At 44.1% G+C, this 16,281-nt stretch overlaps 1 protein-coding gene across 1 annotated transcript in view; it reads left to right on the plus strand.

Moving 5' to 3' along the window:
• The first annotated feature begins 1,772 nt into the window (after positions 1-1,772).
• Positions 1,773-16,281, plus strand: part of ITPR2 (inositol 1,4,5-trisphosphate receptor type 2) — a 242,864-nt gene continuing 228,355 nt past the window's right edge. The window contains exon 1 of the mRNA XM_018918626.3: positions 1,773-2,046. Coding sequence (XP_018774171.1) covers positions 1,955-2,046 — 92 coding nt within the window. The 5' untranslated portion in view covers positions 1,773-1,954. The remainder of the gene's footprint in view (positions 2,047-16,281) is intronic.

Below are 16,281 nucleotides of genomic sequence, written 5' to 3' on the forward strand. Positions count from 1 at the left end.
TACACAGAATCACAGGATGGCTTGGGTCGGAAGGAACATCAAAGCCCCCCCAGTGCCACCCCCTACCATGGGCAGGGACACCTTCCACTATCCCAGCTTGCTCAGAGCCACATCCAATGTGCTTCCAGGGATGGAGCAGACACAGCTTCTCTGGGCAACCTGTGCCAGGGCCTCACCACCCTCACAGGGAAGAAATTATTCCTAATATCCAATCTAAACCCATCCCTTTTCAGTTAAAAGTCATTCTCCCTTCTCCTGTCACTGCATGTCCTTGTAAAAAGTCACTCTCCAGCTTTCTTGTAAGCCTCCTTCAGGTACTGGAAGGTGCTATAAGGTATCTCCAGAGCCTTCTTTTCCACAGGCTGAACAAATGCCACTTTCGCAGCCTGACTCCCTAGGAGGGGTCTTTGCTAGCATTTTTGTATGTGGGTACAAAAGAAAGTGGCAAATCCAATATATTCACCATAAAAGAGCAAAAAGGGACCTCTAGAATGGCATAACATACATCTAGATGCTAAGACCCTTTTTTTTTTTAATTTGGAAACTCATAATTTCTGATCTCAACAATTTATGCTCAGAAGTGCAATAAGGTTGGAAGTTGTAGATCTGAGAGACTAAATCTAAGTGTGAAACCATCAGCTTGTTACTCACTACTAGCAGTCTGCACATTCCTGTGACTAGATTCATATTCTAAGTTAGTACTTGATCAGGCCCTTTCTTATTTTTTTAATTCCAAACAGTGTTTTTTTTAAAAAATATAGTGGTTAACAAATACTATTACTGAGTTTGCTTGTAATTTGGAGAGTTGTCTCAGGTAAATTACACCTGAAAAATCATAAAAAGCATATAGTTTGATTCTTAGAACTGTTAGTGAAAATCACATTTCTGCTTAAAGAATGCACAGTACTTTTAAGAGTCCCCTGTTTGGTATAGCCTTTCCTTGGAACTGAACACTTCCACCCCATACTGAATGTGTGGTTTGGTGGGCTGGTCCTTGGTTTTGGGCAGTGAACTGAAGCAGAGTGGGTTTGTGCAGCCCCCCAAGCGCCTCTGGCCACCAAGGCGTGGCCTGAAGCCTCTCTGGACACCGTGCCCTGTCCCAGCTGTGCATGTTGGGGGAGCCCTGGCAGGGCCCGGGCTCTGGGCAGGCCCAGCAATGGCACCAGAGGAACGGGCAGGGAGAATGGACACAATCCATTGCCCTGTGCTCTGAGATGGCTCTGCTAGCGCAGGGAGATGGCACCAGCTGACTGGCTCACTGCGGCCCCTTCAGCCTGACCCATCCTATGACTCTGAACCCCTGCACAGCACTACAGCATGCTCTGCTTCTCGTTAAAAACAATAACTACAGGAGTTGTGGTTCCTGAAGTTTGCAAGCTCAAACAGAATGTGACACTTCTGGCGACCACACCAAGCACACTCTCTGGGCTGCGGGGAAGGGTCGCCGCTCCCTCACGCCCCCCGGTTTGGGCTCCCTCAGCCGCTGCCCCCGCGGGTTCCAGCCCCGGGGAGCCGCCGGCGGGGAATCACTGACCGGGGACTCGGCAGCTCCTCTCCGGGCCGGCGGGGGTGCCGGGGCAGGCTCGGTGCCCTGCTCTGAGGCCCGGTCCCCTGCCGCGACTCAGTTCCCTGCCGGGTCTCGGCCCCTTGCCCTCAGGCTCAGTCCCCTGCCGGGGTTCGGTCTCCTGCCCGGGGCGGGGCAGGGGCGGGCGGGGGCGGAGGCGCGGGGGGCGGGCGGGGGCCGGGCCGTGCCGAGCCGTGCACCGCTCGCCTGTCAGCCGTCTCGGCACCTCCGGGGCCGCGCTCAGCTCCCCGCCCGCCCGCCTCAGCCCTCAGCCCCCGGCTTCTCCAAGGATCGCTGTCATTTGCTTTGATTTTCTTTTATTTTAATTTTTAAATTTTTTTTTTCACTCGAAGGGGAGGAGCGCGGAACCCAGCTGGAAAATGAACCAGAATGTCTGAGAAAATGTCCAGCTTTCTGTACATCGGGGACATCGTGTCCCTGTACGCGGAGGGCTCCGTCAATGGGTTCATCAGCACGCTGGGGTGAGTGGGGCCGGGCGCGGAGCCGTGCGCGCTGCGCGGAGCCGGCCCGCGGGCAGCGCCGGCGGCAGCGGCACAGGAAGGGGCGGCAGCGCTGCTCGGCGGAGCGGGGAAAGTAGGAAGTGATGGGGAGCGGCAGGGGATGAGAGAAGTTCCCGAGCGGGGCCCGGGCGGCCGCGGTGCCGGCGGCCGTGCCGGGATCTCCGCTCGGCTCCTGCCGGGGCTGCGCCCCCGCGGCGGCCCCGAGCGCAGCACCGGAGCCCGCTCTCTGCCCTGCCCAAACGCCTTCCTACGGTCTTTATCTATAGCTGACCTTTTAATTAATTAATTAATTAAGTTTAATTGCCCGTCCGAGAATTTTTGACAAAGACGTGAAAGGCAAACCCTTTGCTTTCTTGCTCATCCTCCTAATTGGATCATTAAATGTGTATCCCTTTACTTCAGGTTTGCGTCCAGCACAATCTGGTTGTCAGTGATGAGATATTTATAGTCAGATGTTTAATTTCGTGGGGATGCTTTTCCCGTGAGCTCTTTCTCTTTGCGAGGTGAAAAGATGTATTTTACTTCACTGAACCGCTGCTTGTTTCAGGTTTTTATTAACAGTGACGGCTGCAAATCACTCTTTTGGAATCCAGGAGGGAATTCCTCATTCTGCCTCAGCGCAGAATGACAAATACACTGATACATTTCTTTACGTTGATACATTTTTTAAAACCATCCCGTAGTTGGGTTGCAGTGACCTGTCCAGAGGGTGCGGTGGTTCCCTCTGATGTTTGTAGGAGAGTTGCGGGAGCTTCAGTGACTTTGTGGCATGTCCTGTAACCTTTACCACTGGAAACAGCTCCTGTGCTGCATGGTTTTAAGTGATGCGATCGGCAAGGCAGGTCAAACTCTAGTAAATATCTGCTTAAACATTAGTGGTACCCTCGGAGTAACAAGGAAACTTGCTAGGGCGAGTTACTGTGTGCCTGGGTATCACTCCTGTGTTTGTGTTAGGCTCCCTGTGTTCTGAAATCCCTGCGATGGGGGGACTGTTGGTGTGAAAATGCAAACAATTAATGTCTAGATTAACTCGGTGTGCTGCTGTTACTGGAGAAGAGCTGGTGTTCAAGATCTTTTATATTTTTTGATACCTTATTATTGCATCCAATCCTTGCTGTTCACTCTTTTGATCTGTTGACAAGTGTTTTTCCATGGTATGTTCCTCTATTTGTTAATTTGGCGCCTCATCTCTCTGTGACTCCCCATGTTGTCTCACATCTTTTGTTTTGCTGACTCTTACAACTTTAAATTCCATCTGAAAAATTTTGCTTTCTGCAGATGTTAATTGCTGGATATTGTTTCTTATTCTTGTTCTCCCCAGCGCTTCCTTTTTGCTGGCACAGTCTGTTGCTGGTTGGTGGTGTTGTTGTGTCTCATCGCTAGGTTCTGTTATCCGGAGGAAGCTGCGTGTGCTGTGCTTTTGCTTTTCATTGTGTTCCTCCTTTCTGAGAACACCTGCTCATGGCATGGATGTTCCTGCTGTGACTGGGGCTTGGACAACTGTCTCTTGAATACGTGTTGGCATCACCCTGACACAGTATTCAGACTGCTGATCCTCCTCTGATCCCTTGGAGTTAAGGCAGGACATTTACTCCCAGTTTTATGGAGGAGAAGCCAAGATCCAGGCTTGCCTAGGGCACATGGGAGCTCTTTACTAGAAGAAACAAGTGAGCTCGAGCCAACAGGTTCTATCCAGGCTCTTTTTTAGTCAGGAAACACAGCTCAAAAAAACTACCAGTGATGAGACAGGAGCTCAAGAATGCTGATGTACCTCTGTTGGCTTTTCAGCACAGCCCTTTTGCACCCTGCTCCCTGGCACGGTAAAGGCAGCTGCAGAACCAGGAGGCTGGAGTGGAGGAGCTCTGGGAAGCTTGAAGTCACCAGGGGAAAACTCCCATGGCTAGTCAATGGGAAAGCTGACCCCTCTGCTGGTAGTACAACAGCTTGGACTAAAATTTAAAATTGTGATGCCAAGTGACATTATCTGTGCCAGCTATTGCAATTGCTGCCTTTGGACTGGCTGCAGCAACACAGGAGGCAGAAAAACCTCTTAAGTTCAGGGAAAAAGCTTGGCCAGCTGCACTTTTGGTGTGCAACCATTGCTGAACTCCTGCACCTTCTGCATTCCTGTGGGTTCTCTGCAAATCTCTGGTGAGAGGAGGCTTCACCTTTCAAAGGTGCCTTTAGCTGGTGAGGACAAAGTGGGGTAGGATTGGTAATGATTACTTGCTTCATTTGACTGCTGGGAATCCTTGTTTGATTATTCTTGCTCGGGTTGCTCAGGGTGCTGTTCTGAAAGGATAGCTTGCCCAGCACCTCTCTTACACTACTGAGGCTCCTTGGGAGTCTTGTGCTGTTTCAAAACTTGAAACCCAGCTCAGGGCCAGTGACTGTTCAGCAGAGAGAGCGGCCTGTTTATTTTGAGCTGTCAAAGGCTAATTGTTTCTTAAATGAAGAAGCATGAGCAAGGCCATTCTATAAATAAGGTAAAAAAGTGCACAACACCTCTCCAAGCAGGGCAAGTCTGTCACATCAGTAGACATCACTCCTTGAAGGGTTGATCCAGCTCAACACATGAGTTTTGAGGGAGATTTCAAAGCCTAGGCTGTTTCTTGAATTTTGGAGTATTTTTTCCTCACTTGCCAGTGCAGAAATTTTCACATGCTCAATGTCCAAATCATGTGTTGGGCCAGGTTGATATCTGCTGTAACCTGAGTGTGGAAATCTTGCTCTGGTGTAGTTCAGGAGGTATAAACCATCTCTTTATAGGAGGCAGAGAATCTGTGGCCCTGTGTCCAGGTGAGCATGCTGAGAGGTGCTAGGTGAGGGCAGGAGATCCTTTCTACCTCCTTCTGCAAAGAGAGTTTGAGAATTGCTGGAGCTACATTCTGTCAGTGGGTCCTAAAGGCTTGGAACACTTCTTGGAGCTGGAAGAAGCCTGTGTCCTTGCCCTTGCCCTTCTCGTCTCTGAGTGGTTTCAGTGCAATAAACAGCTGCTGGATGTGAGCATGAAGGCTCTGCTTTCAGCTTTGATCCCTCTTAGTCAGAAGAGGAAACTGAACCTCTCTTGTGCATGTGGGGCTAGTGCTGTATGGTGGGATGGGAGCAGGGAAGTTTGGCACTGCTGCTCTAATTCTTGCTCCTCAGTCTGTATTTTAAAAGAGCTCAGTTTTGGTAGAAGAGGTTTAACCATTTGTCTCCAGGAGACCAGGTTTAACCATTTGTTCCAGGCTGTGGATCCCACAAGGAGAGAGGCACCTCTGGCTCATGGTAAAGGAGAGGGTTTCAGGCCTCAGCATTCCCTGTTGGCTACTAGAGACCTTTGGATTCTTGAGGTACTGAGAGCCCAAGAAATTCCCTGCTCTTTTTTTTCTGCTTGGCTTTGGGCTTCCTCTGGGTTTGGATGCTGCTTTGAGGTGCTAATGATGTGTAGTCTGGCTTTTCCAATCTCAAGGCTCTCAGAGTTTCCTCACTTGCCCTCCTTCCTTTTAAAAAATGAGATAGCTGATAGTTGAGGAAATGTTTGGGAAAAGCAATTTACATCCATTGGTAGCATTCTGTCATTGCAAGATAGGTCTGATACTGGATTATTGAACTGTGCTAATTCTGTAGGGCTTTCCCTTATTTCTTTAGCTTTTAGTGTGTTTTGGCTTCTGCCCAGTTGGAGGCCTTATATCCCACAGGACGCGTGTGGCAGGGCCAGGCAATGAATCCAGTGATCTCACATTGCCCTAGGCTGGTGTTGAGACCATCTTTCTCAATATTTTGGCTCTGAGTGCTCTCAAATGATGCATGGTGGCAATTAAAACTGCATTAATCACTTGTCAGTACAATGAGGGGAAAAAAATATTCTTCACTGGAGAGATGGGGGAAAAAAAAAAAAGTAAGTAATGACAATGGCCAGGATCAGCTGTAGGAAATTTTGACGATGGGCCTGTTAGTCACCATGAGGAGCTGCATTCCTGTCTCATCTCCATAAATGTGCAGTCAGAGATCTCCTGGAACACAATTAATGGAGCATGCAGCAGGACCTGCCTGCTCTGTGATAGGTGGTCCTGGATGATGAGGGGTGCTGAGACTTACTTCTAATAAGCAGCAAAAAGTTGTGTTGTAAAATATTTTGGACTCATTTTATTGCATGTAATGTTGATTTTTCTTGAACAACTTCTCTTAATTTGTGGGAGTGCTTGCTTGCTGGAACTTTCTTACTCTTACTCAGGTTTCTTCACTGGCTTTTTGTGAATTAGTTGTCTTGTTGAATTTGGGCTTCACAGAGGGGTTGAGTCAATCATACTCTCTGAAGAGACAAGATTTAGTAGAAAGTGCTTAAGAAGCAGCATAAATCAAAATGTTGCAAGGATAGCAAGGGCTGAAATATGCCATCTTGGTGGCTTCAGGAATGGTGCTAAGACAAAAGATGTAGTGACTGATGATGCTTCCAAGACACCCATGTAGTGTTTTCAGAAGTGCACTCATTTTTTCAACCTTTCTCCCCTGCTGTCTGTATGTGTAAGGTATGGTTAAGGAACAGAGTATCCACCTTTTAATTAATAGCAAACTTTTCTTTCATGTGCCAGCTGGAAAAAGGTAGTTAGTCAGGAAAGAATAAAAAGCCTAAAGAAAGTGAGAATGGCATTACTAGAGTTAATCATAATTTGATTATAACACATAAAGATCAAATAATACCTAAAAGAGAGATGGGAGTATGAATTTCAGCTTTTCTGTGGGAAAAAGTACTTGTATGTTTTGTTTCCTAGGTACTTTATCCTCTAGACTGATAGAACCAATGAAATTTGACAGTTATGATTGTGTGATTCTGATTTTTTTTTTAATACTGTGTGGGATTGGCATTTTCTGGAATATATTTTCTTGGTTGTCTTTCTAATGCAGCAGCCCTGGTGTGAATTCTGCAGCTGCTTGAGAATATGGTGATGCACACTTTTCAGCTCCAGAGTGTATTTCTATTCTGTGATAACTAATAAGCTATGCATTATTAACGACTTTCATTGATCTTACAATAAATGCCATGTAAGTGGAAATGTAGGCATATAAATACACCTCTGTATCTCACACACCTTGCTATTCAATCCATATATCAAAGCTCATATCTTCTGTAATTATCCACTCTCACCAGCAATTAGGCACCACTCCAGCTTTTATAACAACCTTATTTTGATGCTTGTTTCAAGTACTGTAACAGCAGTGCCATCTTTGAATAAACAATGAGACAAAGCTTTCCACAAAGCAGCCTCAGGGGAATGCAGCAGGCCATGAGCCCCAGGGGAAGTTGGTTTGTTTCAGAAGTTTTACTTGTTCACAGAGCACTGCCTCAGTGTGAGGGAACATAACATTAGACTTAATTACAGCAGTATGATTTATGAGGCTGCATGCTTAAATGTAATATCCTTGGTTCAAAGAGCTCATTCTCAAACAGGGTTGGAGAGAAAATGGGAATTAGGGAAAGAACTGATTGATTGATGTGGAAGTGAGTTTATCTGCTGTGTGGTGGTAACTGGAAATAAGAGAGGACTTGGATTTTGAACTGAGACAGGTCATACAACTTCTGTAGTTCTCAGTTGGGCTGTGGGTGATGTGGGGAGTAGTTGTTTGACCTGAGTGACCTGAAGTCTTTTCTACCTTGCTTATACATAATGAGGGGATTAAACTAGACCACCTGTGTGTGGTTCTTGGTGTCACTAGAAACCACAGTTACCCTGTATTTTAAACATACCGCAGAGGAAGAAGTCAGTCAATCTCTGTCTTCCCCAGGCTGGAAGATTGTTTCCCAAGGGGCACACTGCCCTTGGCTCAGCCGGGTGTTTCACAGCACAGCGAGGTCTTTGGAACCCTCCCCTGCCGGTGCTGCTCGGCTGGAGCCTGAGCCTGTTTGTTGGGCACCAGCTCAAAGCCGTGTCCTCTGCACTTGAAAGTCTGGTTTCTGCTTGCTTTGAAAGGTCTGCTACTTCTTGTTGCAGAAAGGGGATGTGGGTAAAACTCCATCACTTTGATAAACTTGGTATCAAAATGGAGAAAAGAAAATGAATATTAGTTCAAGGTTTACTTTTTACCTTGTCTGTGCTGTGTTCTGTCACTTGATCAGAGATGCATATTTTAATTCTGTTGAGGACGTAATCCCCCTTATGACTGATTCCTTTAAACCTTCAAATTATACAAATTTATCATTTGTAAATCTCATTCCCTCTAATTACTTGAACCAGCAGTTCCACCACTGGAACCACATCTACTTTGTGGTTCTTCTGTCACAGGTCCTGCTTTCAGATGTTTATGCTGCTAAACCTTGATGTTCGGGACAGGGTGGATGCCTGGAGCTGAATGTTTTGCTGTAGAAAGTTACAAGTAAAATGGCCTTTCTGAGAAGAGGATTAACCAAAAAACCCCAAACAACCACCAAACCAAACAAAAAAAGCATGTTATCTCAGTTTTCAAAAAACCCCAAGAATCGTGGCAGATATGTGCCAAGGGTCTTCCTGAGGGCAGGGCTCTCTCCAGCACCACTTCTCCAGCATGGAGAGCTTGTCTATCTCTGCCCCTTCGGAGTTTTTGCCCAGGTTTAGTTGGTGTAAGTTGAGGAAGGATTTTACCCTAAGACTTCGTGGGCTGTCGATACCTGTCGATACCTGCCTCTTGCTGGGGGCAGCAGTTTTACCTGGCAGGGGCAGCTTCTCTCTGCTGACACTGGGCACCAAGAGCCCTCACCCCCACCTGCATCTATGTGCGAGGTGAATCCCAGTTCCCAGGATTTCCAGGTTCCTTTCCTGGGAGGTCACAGGAGAGCTTCAATTGTCCAGCTGCTTTGTGCTCCCTATCTCTGGAGAAGTAAAAATAATTTCTGGTTTTAGTGCCTCAGTTCATTTCAAATAAGAAACAAACTGATAAATTACATTCTAGCAAGGTAAGGTTTTGGAAACAGGGTTAAACAAGAAAACCACAGGGTTAAAATGTACTTATTTATGTCTGATATTAAGTACTGCTTGAGATTTTGAGGGGCTGTTTTGACTGTGGTAGCCAAAAGATTGTGTCAGGGATGATCTTGCTGCTGTTGTTTCTGGTTTTGTGCCTCAGTCTCTACCTACTTCTTATCCTCATTCGTTTGCATGTTTTGATTGCTGTTGAGTAGAAATAAAGCGTTTTCCAAAGTATGTGATTTAAAAACAATTCTTATTCATTGCTGAGTAACAAAGGAAAGAGGACCCTGAAGAGTGGGCTATAGGCTGCAGAAAAGAATGTGAGGGAAACAGCCTTCCCTGTCCTTCCAGTGCTCCCTTGCTGGATGATGAAAAGGAGGAAGAGAGGTGTGTTGATGAAATCAGGATGAGAAATGAGCAGAGCAAGTGTCAGAAGGGAAGTGGGGCTAAAGAGGAGCAGGAGCTGCAGTTACCAAGAGATCTGCAGCCCTTGCTGAGAGAAAATAGCTCTGAAAGCTACTGACAAACTCGGTTCTTTTCCAAGGGAAGAAGTCAGCTTGCCTTTGCCACTGCTTACTTTGCTATTTCAAATGTTTGAGGCCTATGCTAAGGCTGGTGAGGTTTCAAATACTTGAATATTTGTTTGTTTTTTGTTCTGGAGGTTTTTTACTTTGTCCAGGTAAATGAATGTTTTATATCACCTTCTTCAAGAGAATGTCTGAAGTAAAATATCAGTTCCTCAGAAAGAAATTGCAGTTTTAAGATTGACTGTGATAGTTTTTGAAACAAAAGTTAGATATAACAAATTGTGGTACTTGGTAGTCTTATATAATGAAGTTTGGAGAATTAATTTGAAATGTTCCTCTAGGTCATTGCTGCTGCATGAATGAAGGTACTGGGTTGAAATTTATATGAAATTCTTGGCAGGAGTAGGCTGGAAGAGCATATCCAAATGTGGTGGTTATCACTGTGAGTCCCTTCCAACTCAGCTTGCTCTGTGTTTCTGTGATTTGACACCACGTTAAGCTTCCTCCAACTCTTCTCTGTATGATATTAAAACAGTAGTCTAGTTTTTGTTCTTTGACCTCTGACAGATAAAAATCAATGTCATTTAAAAGGAATATCAACAAACAAACCCTGAAACAAGGCTCTTTATATGCAACTCAAAATACAGAAACTTCTTGTGATTCAATGCTTGGGCCTCTTATCTTGATTTTCTCTTGGAGGCTTGTTTGAATTTCAAACAGCTTTTTTATTCCCTGCACTTGACACACAAGTTAATCAGTGCTGCAGGGCAGTTGGAAGCACACAGAATTAGGGAAACAACTGCTTAAACTCTTAGTAAACCCCAGATTTTTTATACCTGCTTCCCGTAGTTAAAAGACAGGAATCCAGTTGTTAAGAGTAGATTTTGGGTAGTTGTGTCACGTTGGGCACTGTGATGTGGAAAATTTAACTTGGCAGCTTGAGAGGGCAGCAAAGTTGGATGTGAGCAGTATAATTTTGTCCTGAATCTTGCAATACCTGACTTGATTTGTAAAATCCCAGCTCCTACAGCTCTCTTACTTTTGGATATCTTCAGCTTCTCCCTCATGTGCTTTGCTAAAATATTCTCGGTCACCTTTTACGTCTGGCATATATTTGTTTTAATGTTCAGAAACTATAAATAAAGAGAGGAAGCAAAATCAATGTATTAGAAAAGACTGGATATCACTTTTGAAAACACTGAGAGCAGATTTTGTTCAGTTGTAAATGCTGAAAAATGTTCAAATGCATCACTAAGCAAGTTCCATTCTTCCGATCAAAGAATAAAAGTTTAAAGCCTTCCTAGAAAGATGGGGTTTAAAAAAAATCCTTTATTAATAACAGAAAAAAGAAAACAAACCAACAAACTGTGTGGACTGAAAAAAGTTAACTCCCTGTTAATAATGTTTTCTTTGATGTTTTGGACAATTTTTTTAGAATATCAGTTTTTGCTACGGTGGTCTCAGTTTCAGCAGAATGCATTGTCCTTCTTTGCTGCCTGGCACCAGTGAGGGTGCCAATCCATAAACTCCTGTTCCAAATCTGACAGGGCTCAGTGAGCTTGGCTCTTTACAGTGAGCAGAAAAGTCAGGTTTTAGTGGAGAGTTTTGTGGAATTTCAGTGGAGTAAAATGAGGTTTTCCATCAGGTTTGCTGGTATAAAAATCAGGCAGGGCAACATCTACACTGCTTCCCAGGTTGCAGACAGAATTTAGTAAGTCAAACTTTACTGTCAAACAGGTTTCCTAAGTCCTGGACTGATGTATAAATATTTTGGATTTTAATGTTGCTGGGAGAACTGTAAAGCTGATTACTTCACAAAATACAGGAAGTCCAAGTTTCAAATGAGATTTTCAGGCATCTCTGCAGATATCCTTATGTACCATTGTAGCATGTTATTTATAAAGAATAGCCTTGCCTTTAAATCATAAAAATACAAAATAACATACAGAAAAATTAATTATTTTTTTATTTTGGCAGTGAGTAGGTAACAACTTATGTGTGACAGGCTGGCCAAGCTGATTAAAGGGATGGAGCACCTCCCTTGTGAGGAAAGGCTTAGAGAGCTGGGATTGTTCAGCCTGAAGGCAGCCTACAGGAAAGATGGAGAGAGACTCTTGACAAGGGGCTGCAGTGACAGGACAAGGGGGAATGGCTTCACACTGACAGAGAGGATGTTTTGATTGGATTTGAGGAAGAAATTCCTCCTGTGAGGGTGGGGAGGCCCTGGCACAGGTTGCTCAGAGAAGCTGTGGCTACCTCATGATCCCTGGTAGTGTCCAAGGCCAGGTTGGATGGGGCTCTGAGCAAGCTGAGATAGTGGAAGGTGTCCCTGCCATGGCAGGGATGGAATGAAATGATTTTAAAGGACCCTTCCAGTCCTGGCCATTCTATGATATTATATATTATTTTCCTCAAAAAAAGTAACTCACAATCATTGCAAAGCTTCATGACATTTTTTCCTGTATAAGTGATTTAAGATGCAGCTCCTACACCTGCAAATTTGTGGACGTAAACTGAAAAGATGTCATGAGACAGTTTTTTAAAAGAACCTGTTGAATAGGATACAAATTCAGATTTCTTACTTCCCTGGCTTGATTTTCATGAGTATTAAAAGGTAAATTAGGATTTGATCAAGAAACCCCGTCAGAGGCAGACACCTGGCTGTGCTGTTCAGAGAGGGCACTGCTGTGGCCCCTGGGCAGCTGCAGGGTCTGGCTTGGTGGTTTGCTCAGTTTGTGTTAGCAGTGGCTTCTTTTGCAGAAACAAAACAAGGTCGGGACCTGGCAGGCAATTAAGTCTTGTCCGTATTAACTTTTGTAGTTGAACAGGTTTTTCTGTCACTGAAGGCAAGGACCAATGAATGTCTGGGATACAGTAAAACCATGGTGTGTAAAGTTTGGTTGTATCAGCTCATTTGAGGCCGTGCTGTGCTCGGGGCTGGTGGAGTCAAACTCTGGGTTTCATCTGATCCATTTCCTTTCTGTGCCAGAGTAAGCTGTCCCTGTGATTAGGCTGCTTTTAATGGAACTGTGTTCCCTGAGCATAGCTGGAAGTTGGACAGTTTTTCAAGCATGGATCTAAAGTATGTTTGAAGAGAAACAGTGGATTAAGGGGTGGGACACGAGCAGAGGAGCTGCTTGCACAGGTTTGTTGACAAATTGTGGAATACAACCAAAGACTCCAAGTTCTGAGTCATGCTCTCTTATAAGCATTGATCTGGCGAGCTGTTCAATGCATAAATTCTTTTATATTGGTTTATCTCACAGTAACTGGGCTTATGCCAGTAGTGACAAAGCTAGTTAGTTCATTAAGGCTCCCACGTGTCAAAAGGTGTGTTGTTTTATTTTAAGTCTGTGTCTAAAGATGCTGAATTTATCACTTTGAGAAAACTGTGTGCTGAAGAGAGTCTTACACTTGCTGACATTATTGTTATGCTCATCCATTGGGGGGAACCTCCTTGACTGATAAGCATAATTAAAATTCTTCATTTGTAATGGAGGTGAGGGAGAAAATCCTTTATGCAATCTGATAAGTGGGGCAATAGAAGTCACCACCCAAAGTACTTACACTTGGTAAAGCTGCATAAAAACTGGGCTGTGTTGCCCAAGAAACTTCTTAGAAAGAAATTCAGCATCATCAGGGCAAGGCGTAGAGGCCTGAATGAGTACAGAGAACACAAGAGAAAAACATCAGTCATAGACAAGAAAATCTGCTGACCCAAAAGCAATAAAATGAGTGTGCCACTGAGCAATCTTCTCTCTGAAAACTTCTATCAAGAAATTCCAGCTGTTTGATATGTCCTAGGTTCAGGAAAACAAGAAGTCACAAGTTCTTGGACTCATTGGGCTCAGTGATCTTAGAGATGTTTTCCAACCTAAATGATTCTAAATAAAACTATTTCCAAAGAACTGATGAAAAAAATACCTGACATCACCTCAAACTTTTCTTTATGGCAGAAACAGCCCTTAAGTCTCCAGAATTGACACCATTGCTTCTGACTAACAATAATCTGGTATCATGGGATGGATCCAACTTCCAAAGTGTAGATTTGTGACTGGTATTCGTGTGGATCCATGGTGCAAGAAGCAATCACAGAAAAGAGACCAGAGAGAATTGATATAATTTCTAATACAAGAACTGGAAGCCTTGGGGATAGAATTACACCAATAATAAAAATGCCACCTAGAGAACGAGCTGGGTGCATCAGTCGGAGTCAAAGCAAAGAGGTTTCCTAGTGACACTTTGAGTGATGATTTTCAGAGGAAAGTGAAACATTTTATGCGGCAGCAATTAAAAACTGTTCAGGCAAGTTAGGGAAATGAGTGTCAAATAAAGCCCCTCTCAAACAGCAGGGTGGGGTCACTGAGTTGGTCAAAAATATATTTGCTGTGGTTCTGATCCATTTTTCCACAAAAAATAGGTGAGGGAGCTTTGGATTGCTTTGTGTTTGAGCCTCAGCAGAGACTTGACTTTAGGAATGACCTTGCAGATCAGTTACTCAGCTGTGGAAGCACAGGTGCGAGAAGGTGAGAGGCAGCTTAGAAGGGGACAAAGTAGGACAGAAATTTTTGACCTCTTGGGGAGAACTCCTCTTGGTGCTTAAAATTTCAGATGTTTTCATTTTAATTTATCTGAGGAAGAAGTACATGGTTAGTACTGTGCTGAGGCATCTTGAGAGCAGCTGGCACATTTTGCTGAAGGAATTAATAGGAATTAAATGTGCTTTCATGGGTGCTCACAGATCTGGGAGCAACAGGGTCACGTTGATGCCTCACCCAAATTAACTCTTTGCAGATATTGCCTTAGGCAGAAGATCAAGGAACTATTTCAAGGAACGACTGCTGAAAAAGGCATTGCTTTTTCTTTCCTATTCATAATTTGCAAAACCTTCTGAATGCGGTGCAAAACCTGCAGAATCACACATCTGATGAATGTATTGCTCCTGGAACAGACTGCAGATTGGCCAAAAGCTTTCACAGACCATTTGGAATCTTATGATCATCTGAAAGCGTAGCATCCCCTCAAAGTTGCAAGATCAAGGTTTCCTGATCTCATCAGGCAAGTTGGGAATTTAGAAATGAGGTAATACACAGGTGGTTATATTAATTCGGAAATTGTATCGTGGCTTTGAAACTGCTGAAACGGGGCGTGCTGGAAGAGTCATGGCTGATTTGCAAAATGTATGATTTGGTGGCATGTAAGCAGGAAGTGGGAAATAGTGCAGGAAATGTGACGTTGGCAAGACAGATAAAAGAGGGGGAGCCCAGTGTGTCTTACGGAGGCATCACTGGAGTGTTTGGCTGAGGAGCTGAGGGTTTTTTTCTGCCAGAGAACTGGTAGTTTTGGCTGTTTACTGAGACTGTTGGGATTTATTTCACAAAATCACCCAGTGCTTGTGAAGTTAGGCACCAAAGGGCTCTGCAAATAGGAGAAACTTGGCTGAATGACTTTTGTAGATATAGAAACAAGAGTAAACCATCTATGGATCAAAGGAGAATTTGGAATTTCCAAGTATTTTGCTAAGTAAGTCTTTGAGATGGCAGGCTTTCAGAAAAGACACACTATCTCAATGTGCCCACAGGCTGATGGGTGTGGGTAGAAAGGATCATTATGGACTTCTACCTTTAACTCTCTCATTATATAGATTCAAGGAAATGAGGGCACTGTGTCCCACTGCCTTTGAGGAATTTAAAACAGGAGTGGATGTGAATATGAATTATACTCCAGAAGGTATTTTATTTCAATATAAAGCAAATTCCTACATCATTAAGAACGTTTGGGGTGATGTGGACTGTGTAGAAGATCAAACACTAGGCTGGCAAAGCTTGTTCCAGCCTGTTCGGTAACATGAACATCTCTTGGATGGAATTTTACAGCAGAGCTTATGAAGTCCAGGGACTGACTGGATGTGAATGAGACATAATGAATCAAGGAGAATTCAGTCCCAATTCCCCTTTGTGCCTCCTTTTCCTATGTAGTTGAAATAAGTGTTAAAATAGTCAACCCTTGTAGTGACAAGTGCATAGACTAAGAAGACCAAGTTCATGTCCAGATCAAGAATAAAGATTTCCAACAAGCTGAGGTGAAAGCATTTTTTTCAGTAGCTGCTTTTCATCTATTATCTCAGTTTAGCAGAGGTCATAGAAGAACTAAAGGAATTTTATCACTTTAGCCTGAAAAAACTGAAAATATCTTGTCAGCTCTTCTTTTCAGAGGATACTTCAGTCCTCTGAGGATAACGAAGACATTGCATTCACAGGCTTGTCTGAGTGATGAAATGTCTTCAGGTATCTTCAAATGCTGTCAGAATGGTCTCTACACCTTGGTTGTGGGTATCTGTTGTTGATGGATGATGTCACCCATTGAAGGAGCTTCAGAATTTTTGTTTTGGCTAGGTTTTGGTTGGTTTTATGTACTGGTAGCTTGAGGGATCAAATCTGAGTACTTGTTTTCTAAGGATTGTTGAAGGCACTTATTGTTGTGTTAAAAAACTGGTGCAGGTTTCTCCCTGATTTTTGCAGCCAAAAGAAATATGGATCTGTTTGGTAGGGTGGACCTTAAATACCTTCTGTGAGTTCTTAGTCCTTCTCCATACAAAATGGGACTGAATTGTGAATGCAGTGACGTGTAGGTTATTTTATCTAGTTGAAGGGAAGAGGGAGGAGGATTTTCCTGTGCATTGTGAATATTGGTAGCTCTTTCCACGTGGTTTGGTCCTAGTCTGGGGATGAGGGATTTTCTCT

The sequence above is a fragment of the Serinus canaria genome, chromosome 1A (genome assembly GCF_022539315.1).
Source record: "Serinus canaria isolate serCan28SL12 chromosome 1A, serCan2020, whole genome shotgun sequence".
Classification (NCBI taxonomy): domain Eukaryota; kingdom Metazoa; phylum Chordata; class Aves; order Passeriformes; family Fringillidae; genus Serinus; species Serinus canaria.